The sequence below is a fragment of the Panthera tigris genome, chromosome C2, assembly GCF_018350195.1.
Source record: "Panthera tigris isolate Pti1 chromosome C2, P.tigris_Pti1_mat1.1, whole genome shotgun sequence".
Taxonomy (NCBI): domain Eukaryota; kingdom Metazoa; phylum Chordata; class Mammalia; order Carnivora; family Felidae; genus Panthera; species Panthera tigris.
The window spans coordinates 65,548,825-65,562,503 of NC_056668.1; the positions used below are offsets into that span (position 1 = coordinate 65,548,825).

At 36.9% G+C, this 13,679-nt stretch overlaps 2 protein-coding genes across 3 annotated transcripts in view; both read right to left on the minus strand.

Annotated features, from left to right (window-relative positions):
* GPR156 (G protein-coupled receptor 156) overlaps window positions 1-5,899 on the minus strand; it is a 68,410-nt gene extending 62,511 nt beyond the window's left edge. Inside the window, exons 1-2 of the mRNA XM_007098345.3 lie at window positions 5,807-5,899; window positions 5,405-5,541 (exon numbers count right to left, since the gene is read on the minus strand). Coding sequence (XP_007098407.1) covers window positions 5,405-5,541; window positions 5,807-5,899 — 230 coding nt within the window. The remainder of the gene's footprint in view (window positions 1-5,404; window positions 5,542-5,806) is intronic.
* Window positions 5,900-6,189: 290 nt separating this feature from the next.
* The window catches only part of LRRC58 (leucine rich repeat containing 58), a 106,422-nt gene continuing 98,932 nt past the window's right edge, over window positions 6,190-13,679 (minus strand). The window contains exon 5 of one of the 2 annotated variants that reach the window (XM_042998905.1): window positions 6,190-6,283. In XM_042998905.1, coding sequence (XP_042854839.1) covers window positions 6,190-6,283 — 94 coding nt within the window. The remainder of the gene's footprint in view (window positions 6,284-13,679) is intronic. The other variant, XM_042998907.1, reaches the window with a different exon arrangement.

Below are 13,679 nucleotides of genomic sequence, written 5' to 3' on the forward strand. Positions count from 1 at the left end.
AAAATGTGGTGCAAGATATAGATCAAAGTTCATTTTTGCATGTGGATATCCAATTGTGCCAGGGCCATTTTTTGAAAAGATTGTCCCTTCTCTACTGACTTGCTTTTGTACCTTTGTTGAAAAGCTGTTTCCCTTATATACGTAGGTTATTTCTGAATGCTATTCTGTTTTATTGATATATATGTCTATTTCTATCTAGTACCAAACTACCTTCATTACTATAGATTTATAATAAGTCTTAAAATCAGGTGTCCTCCAACTTTATTCTTTTTTTAATTCTTTTTTTTTCTTTCCAAGATTTTATTTAAATTTAAATTAGTTAACATATACTGTAATATTGGTTTCAGGAGTAGAATTTATTCTATTTTATAAAGTTGTTTTGGCTATTCTATGTCCTCCATATTTCTGCATTAATTTTAGAACTAGCTTGTCAATTTATACAAAAAAAAAATGCCAGCTAGGGTTGTGACTGTAATTGGGCTTAGTCTATAGATCAATTAAGAGAGAATTAACAATATTGAATCTTTCAACCCATGAACATGGTATTTCTCCATTTATTTAGGATTTAATTTCTCTCAGCAGTTTTATAGTTTTCAGCATGTAAGTATTTCACATTATTTGTTAGATTAGCAATGTTTTGTAGTTTTCAGTATACAAGTATTACACATTGTTAGATTTATCCCTAAATATTTCTTATTTTTGGTGCTATTATAAACGGCATTGCATTTATTTTCACTTTTCAATTGTCTGGTTTTAGTATTTAGAAATAGAGTTGATTTTTATACCTTGATCTTGTAAACTGCAACCTTGCTACACTCATTTATTAGTTCTAGTAGTTCTTTAAAGAATAGATTCTATTGAATTTTTTACATACACAGTCAGGTAACTTCTATTTATTTTTCTTATCTTAATTGCACTGGCTAAAATCTCCATTGTTGAACAAAAGTTGTGAGAGTGGACATCTAGCTTTGTTTCTGATCTTAATGGGAAAACAATCAGTCTTTTACCATTAAAAAATGGTGTTAGCTATAGGTTTTTCATAGATGTACTTTGTTAGGTTGAAGTTCTCTTTTATTCCTGGTTTGTTGAGACTTTATCAGGAAAGAATGTTAAATCTTTTTCAAAATGCCTTTTCTCTGTCTAGAAAGATGATCATTGTTTTATGTTGGTCAATATGGTGAATTTTATTGATTGATCTTTGGATGTTAAATCAACCTTGTATATTCGAGATAAATCTCACTTTGTCATGATGTATTATCCTTTTGATATTTCATTGGACTCAATTTGCCAAAATTTTGTTTAGAATTTTGGATCTATGGTCATGAGGAGTATTAACCTATAGGGCTTTTTTCCTCTAATGTCTTTATTAGGTTTTGATATCAGGGTAATGCTGTCCTCATAGAATGAGTTGGGAATGGTCCATTATTTTCAGTATTTCAGAAGATTTTCTGTAAAGCTGATAACATTTCTTCAACAATATAGGCACAGATTAGCTGGGTGCGTCTGGCTCAGGATCTCTCACAAGGATGCAGTCACTGGGCCAGCCATTGCTGCAGTCCTCCAAGGTTCAAGTTGGGTAAAATAAGCTTACAAGCTTATTGCTATTAGCAGGCCTCAGAAGATTTGTTTTCAAGTTTATTAACATGGCTGTTAGTGAGCCTCAGTCATTGCTGGCTTCAGACTAGAAATATCAGTGCCTTGACATGTGGGCCTCTCCATAGGGCAGCTCACACAACAAGGCAGGTGGCCTCCCTCAGAGTGAGCAAGTGAAAGGGTGAGCAAGATCCAAGAAGGAAGCCACAGTCTTTTGGTAACCTTATCCTAAAAGTGATATCACATTAATAAGCGCATCAGTAAGTCCAGCCCATATTCAGTGAGAGGGGATTTCATAAGAGTGTGACTATCAGGAAGCAGAAATCATTGCAGAACATGTTAGAGACTCCCTACAATAGTTGTTCTCACCCTTACATTATCTTCCTAACCTTAGGTGATGTCACCTCTACCTTCCTTATTTGGGTAATTATATCTTCTTTTTTCCCCTCTGATCATTTGAATTAGCGGTTTGGTCAATTTTACTGATTTCCATAAAGAGTTTTGGTTTCATGTTGTTTTCTGATTTGTTTTCTATTTCATCAATTTCCACTTTCATTTTTATTATTTCCTGTCTTCTACTTATAATAGGTTTCATTTGCTCTTTTTTGGTGTTTCATAAAGTAGATCTTTCTTGTTTTCCAATATGGAGTTTAGTGCTATAATTTTCCCATAAGTATTGCTTTAATGGCATCCAACAAATGTTGATATGTTGGTATTTACATTTGCACTCAGTTGAAAATACTTTCTAGTTTCTCTTTTGATTTCTTCTTTGACCATGAGTTACTTTAAAGTGCTCTATTTAGTTCCCAAATATTTCAAAATTTTCTAGAGTTCTTTCTGTTATGGATTTCTAATTCAATTCTATTGTAGTCAGAGAACATACTCTGTATGAACTGAATCCTTTTAAATTTAATAAGACTTTTTCTATGGCTTAGAATATGATCTATCTTGGTAAATGTACCATGTGTACTTGAAAAGAATGTGTATTCTGCTGCTGTTGGATGTAGGATTATATAAATGTCAATTAGGTCAAGTTGGTTGATAGTGTTGTCCAAGTCTTCTATATCTTTACTGATTTTCTCTTGTAGACTACATTTTAAAATTTTACCAAAAATGTAATATCTGCAACTGAACTTGACCATTACCATTATATTTATTAAGATATTTTAAAAATATTTTTCTTCCTCTGGCACTACACACATACACACAATCACAAATTTAGAGTCCACAAAACTGAAATGAAATGAAGCATCTAACTGTGATGCTGTACCTTTGAACAAATTTTATTATTGAAGAAAGCACTTTGAAACTGGGTTATTTTATCTTTCCTTGTCTGAGCTTGTAAGCTACTTAATTGCAAAATGTGTTTTTATTCACAGTGCCTCTTAATATTTTATTCTTTATGCCAAGTCATGCTCCCACTGCAAACAAGACAGCAGCAAAATCTTTAATGGAATGAAAGAAATATATGTGTTTCTACTATAACACTGTTTACAAGTGTTCCTATTTTAACAGGATATATAAATGCTTTAAAAACCTTGCATTCTACAAAACTGTGCATAAAAATAATGGATTATGGGAAAAATTGTATGGGGTCATAGCAGTTGAAACATATTTAACTTTGCAACCAAAATACTAATAAAAATAATAATTATCCAATTAAAATACTAGTTACTCAGCAAATGTCCATTACCATTTGTACCAGGATTACAGTTGATTTTTGCAACCTGAAATCTACAAGATGTGGGTACTTGAGGGCATTCACCTCCAATAGGTAACATTGTCATCTAAATTAAAAATCTGTTCTGGATCTTTGCTTTCTTCAACAATCAATTATTTTTAAACACATAGGAAATATATCTCTACTTCTCCATCTACTCCTCCAATTTTATCAGATAGCTTCATAACATAGGAAGTACACCAGTTCTTGAAGACATTAAACTAGTTTCTTCGCTTAAGTCTTCCTTCTTTAATTGTACGAAGGCTTGCCCCTATATACTTTAAACCATTAATGCGTTGGGGGAAAATGACATATGAACCAATGATATTATTTTCTAATTTGCCAATTGGTTACTAATTTGCACTGTAGAAATATGTTGCAGCTGAAAAGACTGTACTCTGTAATTCTCTAACTTTGAAATGCATGATTTTCCCAGACATTCTCCTGGCAGCAGCTACTATTGGGATTTAAATATCTGTCTTCCCAGGATCACTGAAAATATATTTTCTGAGCACTACAATGTTCAGAGTCTATCCTGAATGATGGACACAGTGGTGAGCATGACAAAGTCCCTGTATTCATAGACTGTATATTCTGGTGGGGGATACAGACAATTAACAGGCAAATCAATAAATACAGTAATATCAGAGAGTTATACTTGCTATGAAGAAAATAAAACAGGGTGATAATATATGGAATAAGACATTGGGGCTGGATGGCCATTCTGTAGACAGACCACTTTGAATAGAATGATCAGGGAAGAGGTGGTATTTGATCGCCTGGGTGGCTCAGTCGTTTAAGCATCTGACTTCGGCTCGGGTCATGAAATCATGGTTCATGGGTTTGAGCCCAACATTGGGCTCTGTGCTGACAGCTTGGAGCCTGTTTCAGTCTTTGTGTCTCCCTCTCTCTCTGCCCCTTCCCTGCTTGCACTCTTTCTCTCTTTCAAAAATGAATAAACACTAAAAATTTTCTAAAAAATATATAGAGAGGTGTCATTTGAGCCAAGGACTATAAGATGAGAAGGAACTAGTCACAGGAAGATCTGGAGAAAACTGGCAGGCAGCGGGGATATAAAGAAACAGTAAGTGAAAGGCCTTGAGAAGGGAGTAAGTTTAGTGTATTTGAGGAACAGAATGAAAAGTGTCTAGGGCAGCATTAGGGGCATACTCAGGTCACAGGGCCACCAGTCACTGCCATACTCTGGTTGACGCAGCAGGTCAAGTCACTGTTGTTTAACAATTCCATGTCCTCCATGCCTCAAATGGCCAATGGTGCCCCAAAATGCCTGCTAGACAAATCCAACTGACTGACCCTCAGCTGAGAGCCAAACCCAAGCAATGGAGCGCATTTGATCACCACAAAGTGTCACACTGGAGTGGTGCCAAACAAGTTTGACCTCTCTGAGAGAGCTGTTGAAATCTGATGTGGGCTCCATCCAGAATTCAGCTGTGGGCCACAGAGAGAGAGCTGGAAAGGGCTTCTCAGGTGGCAGCCTGAGACAGTGGGGGCAGGATGAGAATAAAGAGTAATGATGTGGGAGAGATGGAGTGGGCCCCGAGGGAAGGATCGAATAGCAGTGAAGGCAGAATTTTGCAAGTCCCTTCAAAAACAGTCTTCATTTGGTTTTCTTTTGCCAGCCTTGGGAGTCCTGGACACTTACTCTGACGAGCCAGTGACTTTCTAACCAGCCGGAACCATCTAACAGAACAGCCAGGTAGTAGGGCTTCACTATTTTTTCAGAAACCTTATCCCACTTAGGCTGTTTTCAACTTTAGTTTGCCATATACAAAATAACTAATTTTATCAGAAGGATCATAATTTCCTTTATGAGGAGAGACTCTTCATTCTCCTCTTTGGATATCCTTGTCGTAGTTGCCACAATACTGGACTAGATCTTTCTCTTCAAGAGGAAATTATACTGCAAGGCCAAGATGATTTCAGGGGAACTTTTCAGATAGCTTAATGCCACAGTAGGAGATAAACTTTGCTGATACCACCTAGCAGCTCACAATGCCAAAATGATACCGACCCTCTGGGTTTCACGATTCAGGCTATGGGGGATGAGAAACTAGGTATGGGGCTGCTTACCTGTTATTCCTGCAGCGAATTGTGAAGCCAAGAAAGAAGACTATCAAAAGAAGTCCACAGCTGAGAAAGGTCCAAACAACACCCAAGAGAACAGGAGATAATGAGGAAATGGTCTTACTGCTATAATGGGAAGAGGTCTGAGAACAGAATAAAGAGAAGGTGTTAGGAATGAAGGCTCTTTTACAGACCAAACACAAACTGTCCCATCATCCCCAAAGCCAGGAAATACATGTCCTGCATAAGCATTTCCTCCTTCTGTTCCACCTCCCCCTCCTCCTCCTCCTCCTCATCACCACTACCACTGCACCACCACCACTAACAACAACAACAACAACAACAACAACAACAACAACAACAACATGTATATCGAACAGCCCTGATACCTCATGGCTGCTCACTTACAATTGTCCTGCAGAGATCATGAAGAGGACTCTGATCCAGCTCCTGGCCAGGAAAACTGTCACACAATTCGGAGCAGTTTATTTCAGGCTCCATGACATCACACGCCCCTTTTGGTGTGTGCTTATTCACAGTCTTGGTTATCTGCTGGTGGGTAACCAGCAGATCTTAGACTAAAACACAAAAACAATTCAAATCTTTTCTTCAGAGGCACCATTTTGGAGCTGGCTCTTGGCTCAGAATCTGGGATGAAAACAACCCATTCAGGTGGAAGTAAAAGGCTATTTCACTAGGCTCGTTCATCAGACACCTTCCAGGCTCTCTTTGTGCCCTGATGCCAGTGCATACCATGTGAGGCAAGAGTGGGCATCTTGGTAACCATTAGATTACACAAAGTGATGATTCTGGCTTGCCACCAGATGGCAGTCACTGCTCCAAGTACTCTCACACAGGTCCAGAAGGAAAGGAAGCCAATTAAACCTGTTAACAAACAAATATTTATGTATTACATATATAAAAACAAATATATAATACAAATTATAAATATATTATATGTAAATATATAATATATAAATGGTTTATTATAGAAGTTTAAGAATATTATTTTATACATTTTAATTATACAGTTATAGTTTTATTTTATATAGGTATTTTATCATGTATAACAAAGGTTTAGTATATATTTAAATAAATATATTTTTAAGCTTCTATAATAAAAACACTTCAAAAACAAAGACAAAGGTCATCTAACAATTTATAGATATAAAATTCTACAGTCTCTTTTCAGATCCTTTATTTGGCTCAGCACTATAATAACTTTAATTTAAACATGTGAGGCTCATCTTCCTTTTTTTCTCTACTAGGAAATCCCCTGCCCTTCCAAGATTTTTCCACGCAGCTGATGGCTTAAGCTGTGTCTGATCCTGAGTGGCAGTGGACTCAGGTGCCCCATGCTGTCTGCATGAAATGTCTTTCAGTCGCTGGAGTTCTTGTTCACTTAGTGAGTGGAGGAACATTCTATATCCAGGCAGCTGGGGTCTCAGAACAATACACAAGCCTTTTGCCAAGAGGTTTTTTTTGTTTGTTTGTTTTCAAACTATTAGACTATTAGAAGTGGGAGAGCCTATTCAGGTAATAGGGAGAGAAACTGAGGAGCCGTAGGAATTCCCACAGAGTAAATCAGTGGCCGGAGGATGGTGTTATTTCTCTTAGAAGATGCCTGCAATATGAATACTGTGATCTGAAAAGAAGCTCAATTTACAGAACAAAAGCAGAAATGCAGGAAGGCTCAAATTAGCCTCAGAAGAAAAGGTAGACAAGTCCCTAATTCTTTAAAGCAATCTACCCCTTGATAGCGAAAACAGATTAGAAATTTTACCAGTGGGAATTTAAAAAAGGGTGCCACTTTTGCTTTGTGTTTCTGAAACAGCTTAGTACAGTTTTCTTTTATTGTGGAGGAAAATTGGAACAGGAAAAAAAATCAATTATTATTATTTCAATAGCCACTGAGTATAGGACTTGTATTTAAGCCAGAACAATGTGACAGGTGTAGAATGCCATCTTTGGATTCTGCATGCTTAGGCATGAACAATGTAGCACCAGGTGCCACCCATTCATTGGCCTCTCATATGTTCCTGAATTATTTACCAGGTTCATCACAATGAAATCCCAAGAGAACTAAAAGCTACTTCTCCTATCAAGACATTTAAATTCTTGTACAGACTGTCAGTTTACTGAATGCAAAATTAAGAACTAAATATAAAAACATGGCTATTTGCATCATAATTTGGTTAAAATTTTATTGCTGAAAAAACTATTTATTTCCTTTTCCTCTTTTTAAAGTTAGACATACTCTATTGTGTCTTCTAGCATACAGCAATATTGTAAGTCACAGGGAGGACTATATATCTGGTGGACTGAAAGATTTATTTTTCACATATTGCCCTTTTAACAATACTGGCAAATAAACACATTTATATTTGAACCATTATTAAGTCTATGTGTATCCTACGTCTATAGAAGTACACATCAGCGTGTGTGTGTGTGTGTGTGTGTGTGTGTGTGTGTGTGTGTGTATAACCTCATTTGTTCTTACCACAACAGTGCCATGTGAGGTAAACACACCATACTTCATTTTTAAATAAGGAAATTGAAGAGTAAAGAACCCGCAGAGGCAGCACTTGAACACAGGAGTCTACATTCCAAGGTCAATGTCTACCTAGTGTATACCCTGCATGGGGCAAACTCTCTAAACAGGCCTCTCCCAAGAAGACACCAAATGGCCTGGTGAATTTCTTCATGTTTAGTTCCCTGAGCTTCACTTCCAGAAGCTCCCTGGAGTATGGCACACAATAGTGTCTCTATGCCAGTAGTTCTCAACTGAAGCAATTTTGCACTTCCAGAGGATATCTGACAATGTCTGGAGACATTATGGTTGTCCAAACTGAGAAGACGGAACTACTGACATCTAGTAGGTAGAGGCCAGGGTTTCTGCTACATATCCCACAATTCATAATATAGTCCAAACGACAAAAAATTATCCTTCTCCAAATGCCAATAACGCTAAAGTTAAGAAACCCTGGTCAACATTGTGGATCCTAGAAGTGCTAACAATGTTAAGCTTATATCATCTTTGGGAGAGTCTGTGAACATGACGGGGTAGTCCATCTGAATATAAATTTCCTAGGGGATAAATTCCCCTTTGGTTCCCTTGGACAGACTGAACTCACTGGCATGGAACTTTGAATGCTAGGCCCCCATTCAATCCATGGATATCCAGTGTAGGAACTTTATATACCATGATACTGGGCTCTGTCACGGGGCAAGCATTCAACTCCAACGTTAGCACACATTCAGAGATTCACACATGAGGAGCTGGTGAAACAGTGAATGGCTTAGTCACTGAGAGGAGAGTTGAATGATTTCAAAAACAGTTGAGTGGGAAACTGGGTGGGGAATAGTGTGTCAAACAGGGTAATGGTGAGTGATTTGACAAGACAGATACAGGATCTAAGGGACAAAGAGAAAGATCTGCCAGGCTCCTCCAAGAGCACCACCCCCCACACAAAGTCTTTAGAGGTAAATTGTCTAGGTCACAGACAGTAGCAAATCCAAGACCATGCATGGTGGGGCTTACAGTTTATTTGACAGATTACAGAGTCCTGCCCAATGATTAGGATCAGAAAAACAGATATTGCATTAGCTACACTGTTACCAAGTATAAGTCTTTTATAGGTTCATTACACTGAATGGTACCATATCTTTTCATAAAATCTCTCCTATTCTTCTACACATTATTTCTGGCTATTGAAAAACTAGTTCTACAACTACTGTCTTTTGAAAAGTTGTTTTGCAGTTGGTAGGACTTCTGCTTCTGTTCATGAAGAATTAACTGCTACAGGAATTGCCTTCCTACTGTAAACAGTTTTAAAACTAGACAAAATATATGAAACTGTTCTTTTTAGACACTGGATAGCAGATATCATAGAACTATGGAAAACAAATGAGGTGAACCCTACAATTGACTGACATATATAAAACGGAATATAAAAAATATTATTTCAATGATTATAATTGGCCCTAAGTTACTGCCTGGAGGCAGTTTCTAGGCCACATCCCAAGGAAGGAAACCCAAATAGAGCCTAGGTCTTGCTTATGTAAGGAAAATAGATTGGAGTTTGGGGAGGTCAAGGCAGAGGAACGAAGATGGAGACACAAAGAGAGAGAGGGCTTTGGAAATCTGCAGGTATGTCCTCAGTCTTTTTCTGAGTACTGAACTAGGCATGAATGAGAGGAAACCACTTGAAATGGAAGACATAACCACTGCTAGGCAGTAGCTTAACAACTCTAGGAGCTCACACAGAATTGGGAATACTTTGTGTTCCCACCAACCAGAATGGAGAAACCTCATAATATATGACATTCAATAGAATCCTCAGTAAGGTCATATCTTAGTAGTGGAACTAGTCTACCACTACTAGAAGCGACTACTACTAGAAGCTACTCTACTCTAGGTACTACTGAGCTCTAGTCTAGTCTTTTGGGAGGACCTGCCCTAATAATGCTTAAAAGAAAGCTTCAAAAGGATCAAATTGATGCACAAAAAAGTGAACTGCATTCCAGAACACAACCCAATTCCCTTTAAAGGAATACAAGATCCATCACTCAAAAACATAAAATTCAAATGTCCATCATCCAATACTAAATCACCATACATGCAAAGAAGCAAAAAAAAGTATGACCTGTAACCATACATTTAAAAAAATCAATAAAAACAAATACAGAAATGATATTATTAGCACACAAGGACCTTAAAACAACTATTATATCATCAAAGATGCAAAACATAACATAAACAAAATGAGGAGAGAAATCAACAATATAGAAAAGGCCCAAATAGAATTATAGAAATAAAAATATAATTCTGAAATTAAAAATACAATAGATTAGTCACTACAAAAACAAAACGTTGCTTAACTTAAAAGCAAAGCAATACAAATTATCCAAAATGAAGCACAGAGTGAAAAGCAATTAATACAAATGGACACAGCCTCAGTGACGTATGGAATAGGAAGTGGCCTAATATACATGTAATTGGATTCCAGGGGATAAAGGGAAGGAGAACAGAAAAAAAAATATTTGAAAGAAATAATAATCAAAAATTTTTCACATTTGATGATAAGTATATACCTAGAGATCCAAGAAACTCAACCAAAATAAAGCAGAATAAACATTAAAACACACATACACATACTAATGCACCTTATAATGAAATTACTGAAAACTGGCAATAAAGATAAAATCTAATATGCAGCCAGATTATGTACAGAGGAATAACAGTAAGACTTAAAACAGATTTGTCATATGAAATTATGTAAATCAGAAGAGAACTGAAGGACATCTTAAAGTAATAAAAGAAAAATAAAGTGAACCCAGAATACAATACCCAGTGAAAAGGTGTTTCACTGAAAAGGTAAAATAAAGACAGTTATTTGTGAGATAAAATTGTTTAGCATAATACATTCTAGTTCCATCCATGTCATTGAAAACGGCAAGATTTTATTTTTTTTAAGTTTATTTATTTATTTTGAGGCAGAGAAAGCACAAATCAGGGAAGGATAGACAAAGAAGGAGACAGAGAGAATCCCAAGCAGACTATGCGCTGTCAGCACAGAGCCGGAGGCAGGGCTTGAACCCAGGAATCGTGAGATCATGACCTGAGCCAAAGTTGAATGCTCAACCAACTGAGCCACCCAGGTACCTCCAGATTTCTGTCCTTTTGATGGCTGGGTAATATTCCATTGTGTATATATACCACCTCTTCTTTATCCATTCGTCCAGTGGACATGTGGGCTCTTTCCATAATTTAGCTATTGTTGATAATGTTGGTATAGACATCAGGGTGTACTTGCCACTTCAGTATTTTTTGATAAGCCTTATCATAATTTAAAAAAAAATTTAAGTTTATTTATTTTTGAGAGAGAGAGAGAGAGAGAGAGAGAGAGACAGAGCGTGAGAGGCGTAGGGGCAGAAAGAGAGGGAGACACAGAATCTGAAGCAGGCTCCAGGCTCTGAGCTATCAGCACAAAGCCCAATGAGGGGCTCAAACCCATGAGCCATGAGATCGTGACCTGAGCTAAAGTCAGATGCTTAAGTGACTGAGCCACCCAGGCGCCCCCAATTCAGTGTTTTTGTATCCCTTGGGTAGCCATCTAGTAGTGCAATTGCTGGGTCATAGGGTAGCTCTATTTTTAACTTTTTGAGGAACCTCCATACTATTTTCCACAGTGGCTGCCCCAGTTTGCATTCCCACAAATAATGTAAGAGGGTTCCCTTTTCTCCACATCCTCACCAACATCTGTTGTTTCCTGTGTTGTTATTTTACCCATCTGACAGGAGTGAGGTGAATCTCATTGTGGTTTTGATTTGTATTTCCTTGGTGATGAGTGATGTTGAGCATCTTTTCATGTGTCTGCTGGCCATCTGGATGTTTTCTTTGGAAAGGTGTCTATTCATGTCTTCTGCCCATTTCTTAACCAAATTATATGTTTTTTGGGTGCTGAATTTCATAAGTTCTTTATAGATTTTGGATATTAACCCTTTATCCAATATGTCATTTACAAATATCTTATCCCATTCCATAGGCTACCTTTCAGTTTTGTTGATTGTTTCCTTCACTCTGCAGAAGCTTTTTATCTCGATGAAGTGCCAATAGTTCATTTTTGCTTTTGTTTCCCTTGCCTCAGGAGAAGTGTCTACTGAGAAGTTGCTATGGCTGAGGTCAAAGAGGTTCCTGGCTCTGTTCTCCTCTAGGATTTTGATGGTTTCCTGTCTCACATTTAGGTTTTTCATTCATTTTGAATTTGGTTTTGTGTATGGTATAAGACAGTGGTCTAGTTTCATTCTTCTGCATGTTGCTGTCCGGTTTTCTCAGCACCATTTGTTAAAGAGATTTTCTTTTTCATTGGATATTCTTTCTTGCTTTGTCAAAGATTAGTTGACCATATAGTTGTGGATCCATTTCCAGGTTTTCTATTCTGCTCCATTGATCTATGTGTTCTTTGTACCAGTACCACACTGCCTTCATGACTATAGCTTTGTAATATAGCTTTGTAATATAGCTTGAAGTCCAGAATTGTGAAGTCTCCAGCTTTGTTTTGTTTTTTTTCAAGACTGCTTTGGCTATTTAGTGTCTTTTTTTGGGGTGCAGTTGTAAAGGAGATCAATGATTTCTCTTTCTGCTGCTTCATTATTGGTATATATTGGTGTATAGCAATGCAATGCATTTCTGTACATTGATTTTACACCCTGCAACTTTTATGAATTTGTGTATCAGTTCTAGTGATTTTTTTTGTGGAGTCTTTTGGGTTTTCTACATAGAGTATCACGTCATCTGCAAATAGTGGAAGTTTTGCTTCTTCCTTGCTGATTTGGATACCTTTTATTTCTTTTTGTTGTCGGATTGCTGAGGCTAGGATTCCAGTACTATGTTAAATAACAATGGTGAGAGTGGACATCCCTGTCTTGTTTTTGACCATAGAAGAAAAGCTCCCAGTTTTTCCCCATTGAGGAAGATATTAGCTGTGGGTCTTTTGTATATGACTTTTATGATGTGGAGGTATGTTCCCTCTATCCCTACTTTGTTGAAGGCTTTTATCAAGAATGGATGCTGTATTTTGTCAAATGATTTTTCTGTATCCATCAAGAGTATCATATGGTTCTGATCCTTTCTTTTATTAATGTGGTGTATCACTTTGATTGAGAATACTGAACCACCCCAGCAACCCAGAAATAAATCCCACTTGATTGTGGTGAATAATTATTTTAATGTATTGTTGGATTCGATCTGCCAGTATCCTGTTGAGAATTTTTGCATCCATGTTCATCAGGGATATTGGCTTGTAATTTTCCTTTTTAGTGGAGTCTTTGCTGGTTTTGGAATCAAGGTATTGTTGGCCTTGTAGAATGAGTATGGAAGTTTCTTTCCATTTCTATTTTTTGGAATGGTTTGAGAACAATAGGTATTAACTCTTCTTTCAATGTCTGGTAGAATTCTCCTGGGAAGCCATTTGGCCCTGTTTGCTGGGAGATTTTTGATTACTGTTTTAGTTTCTTTGCTGGTTATGGGTCTATTCAAATTTCCTATTTCTTCCTGTTTCAGTTTTGGTAGTTGGCATGTTTCTAGGAATTTATCCATTTCTTCTAGATTGCCCAGTTTGTTGGCAGATAATTGTTCATAATATTCTCTTATAATTGTTTGTATTTCTGAGTTGTTGGTTGTGATTGTTACCACTTTTCATTGGTGATTTTATTTATTTGGGTCCTTTCTCTTTTCTATTGATAGGTTTGGCTAAGGTGTTATCAATTTTATTAATTC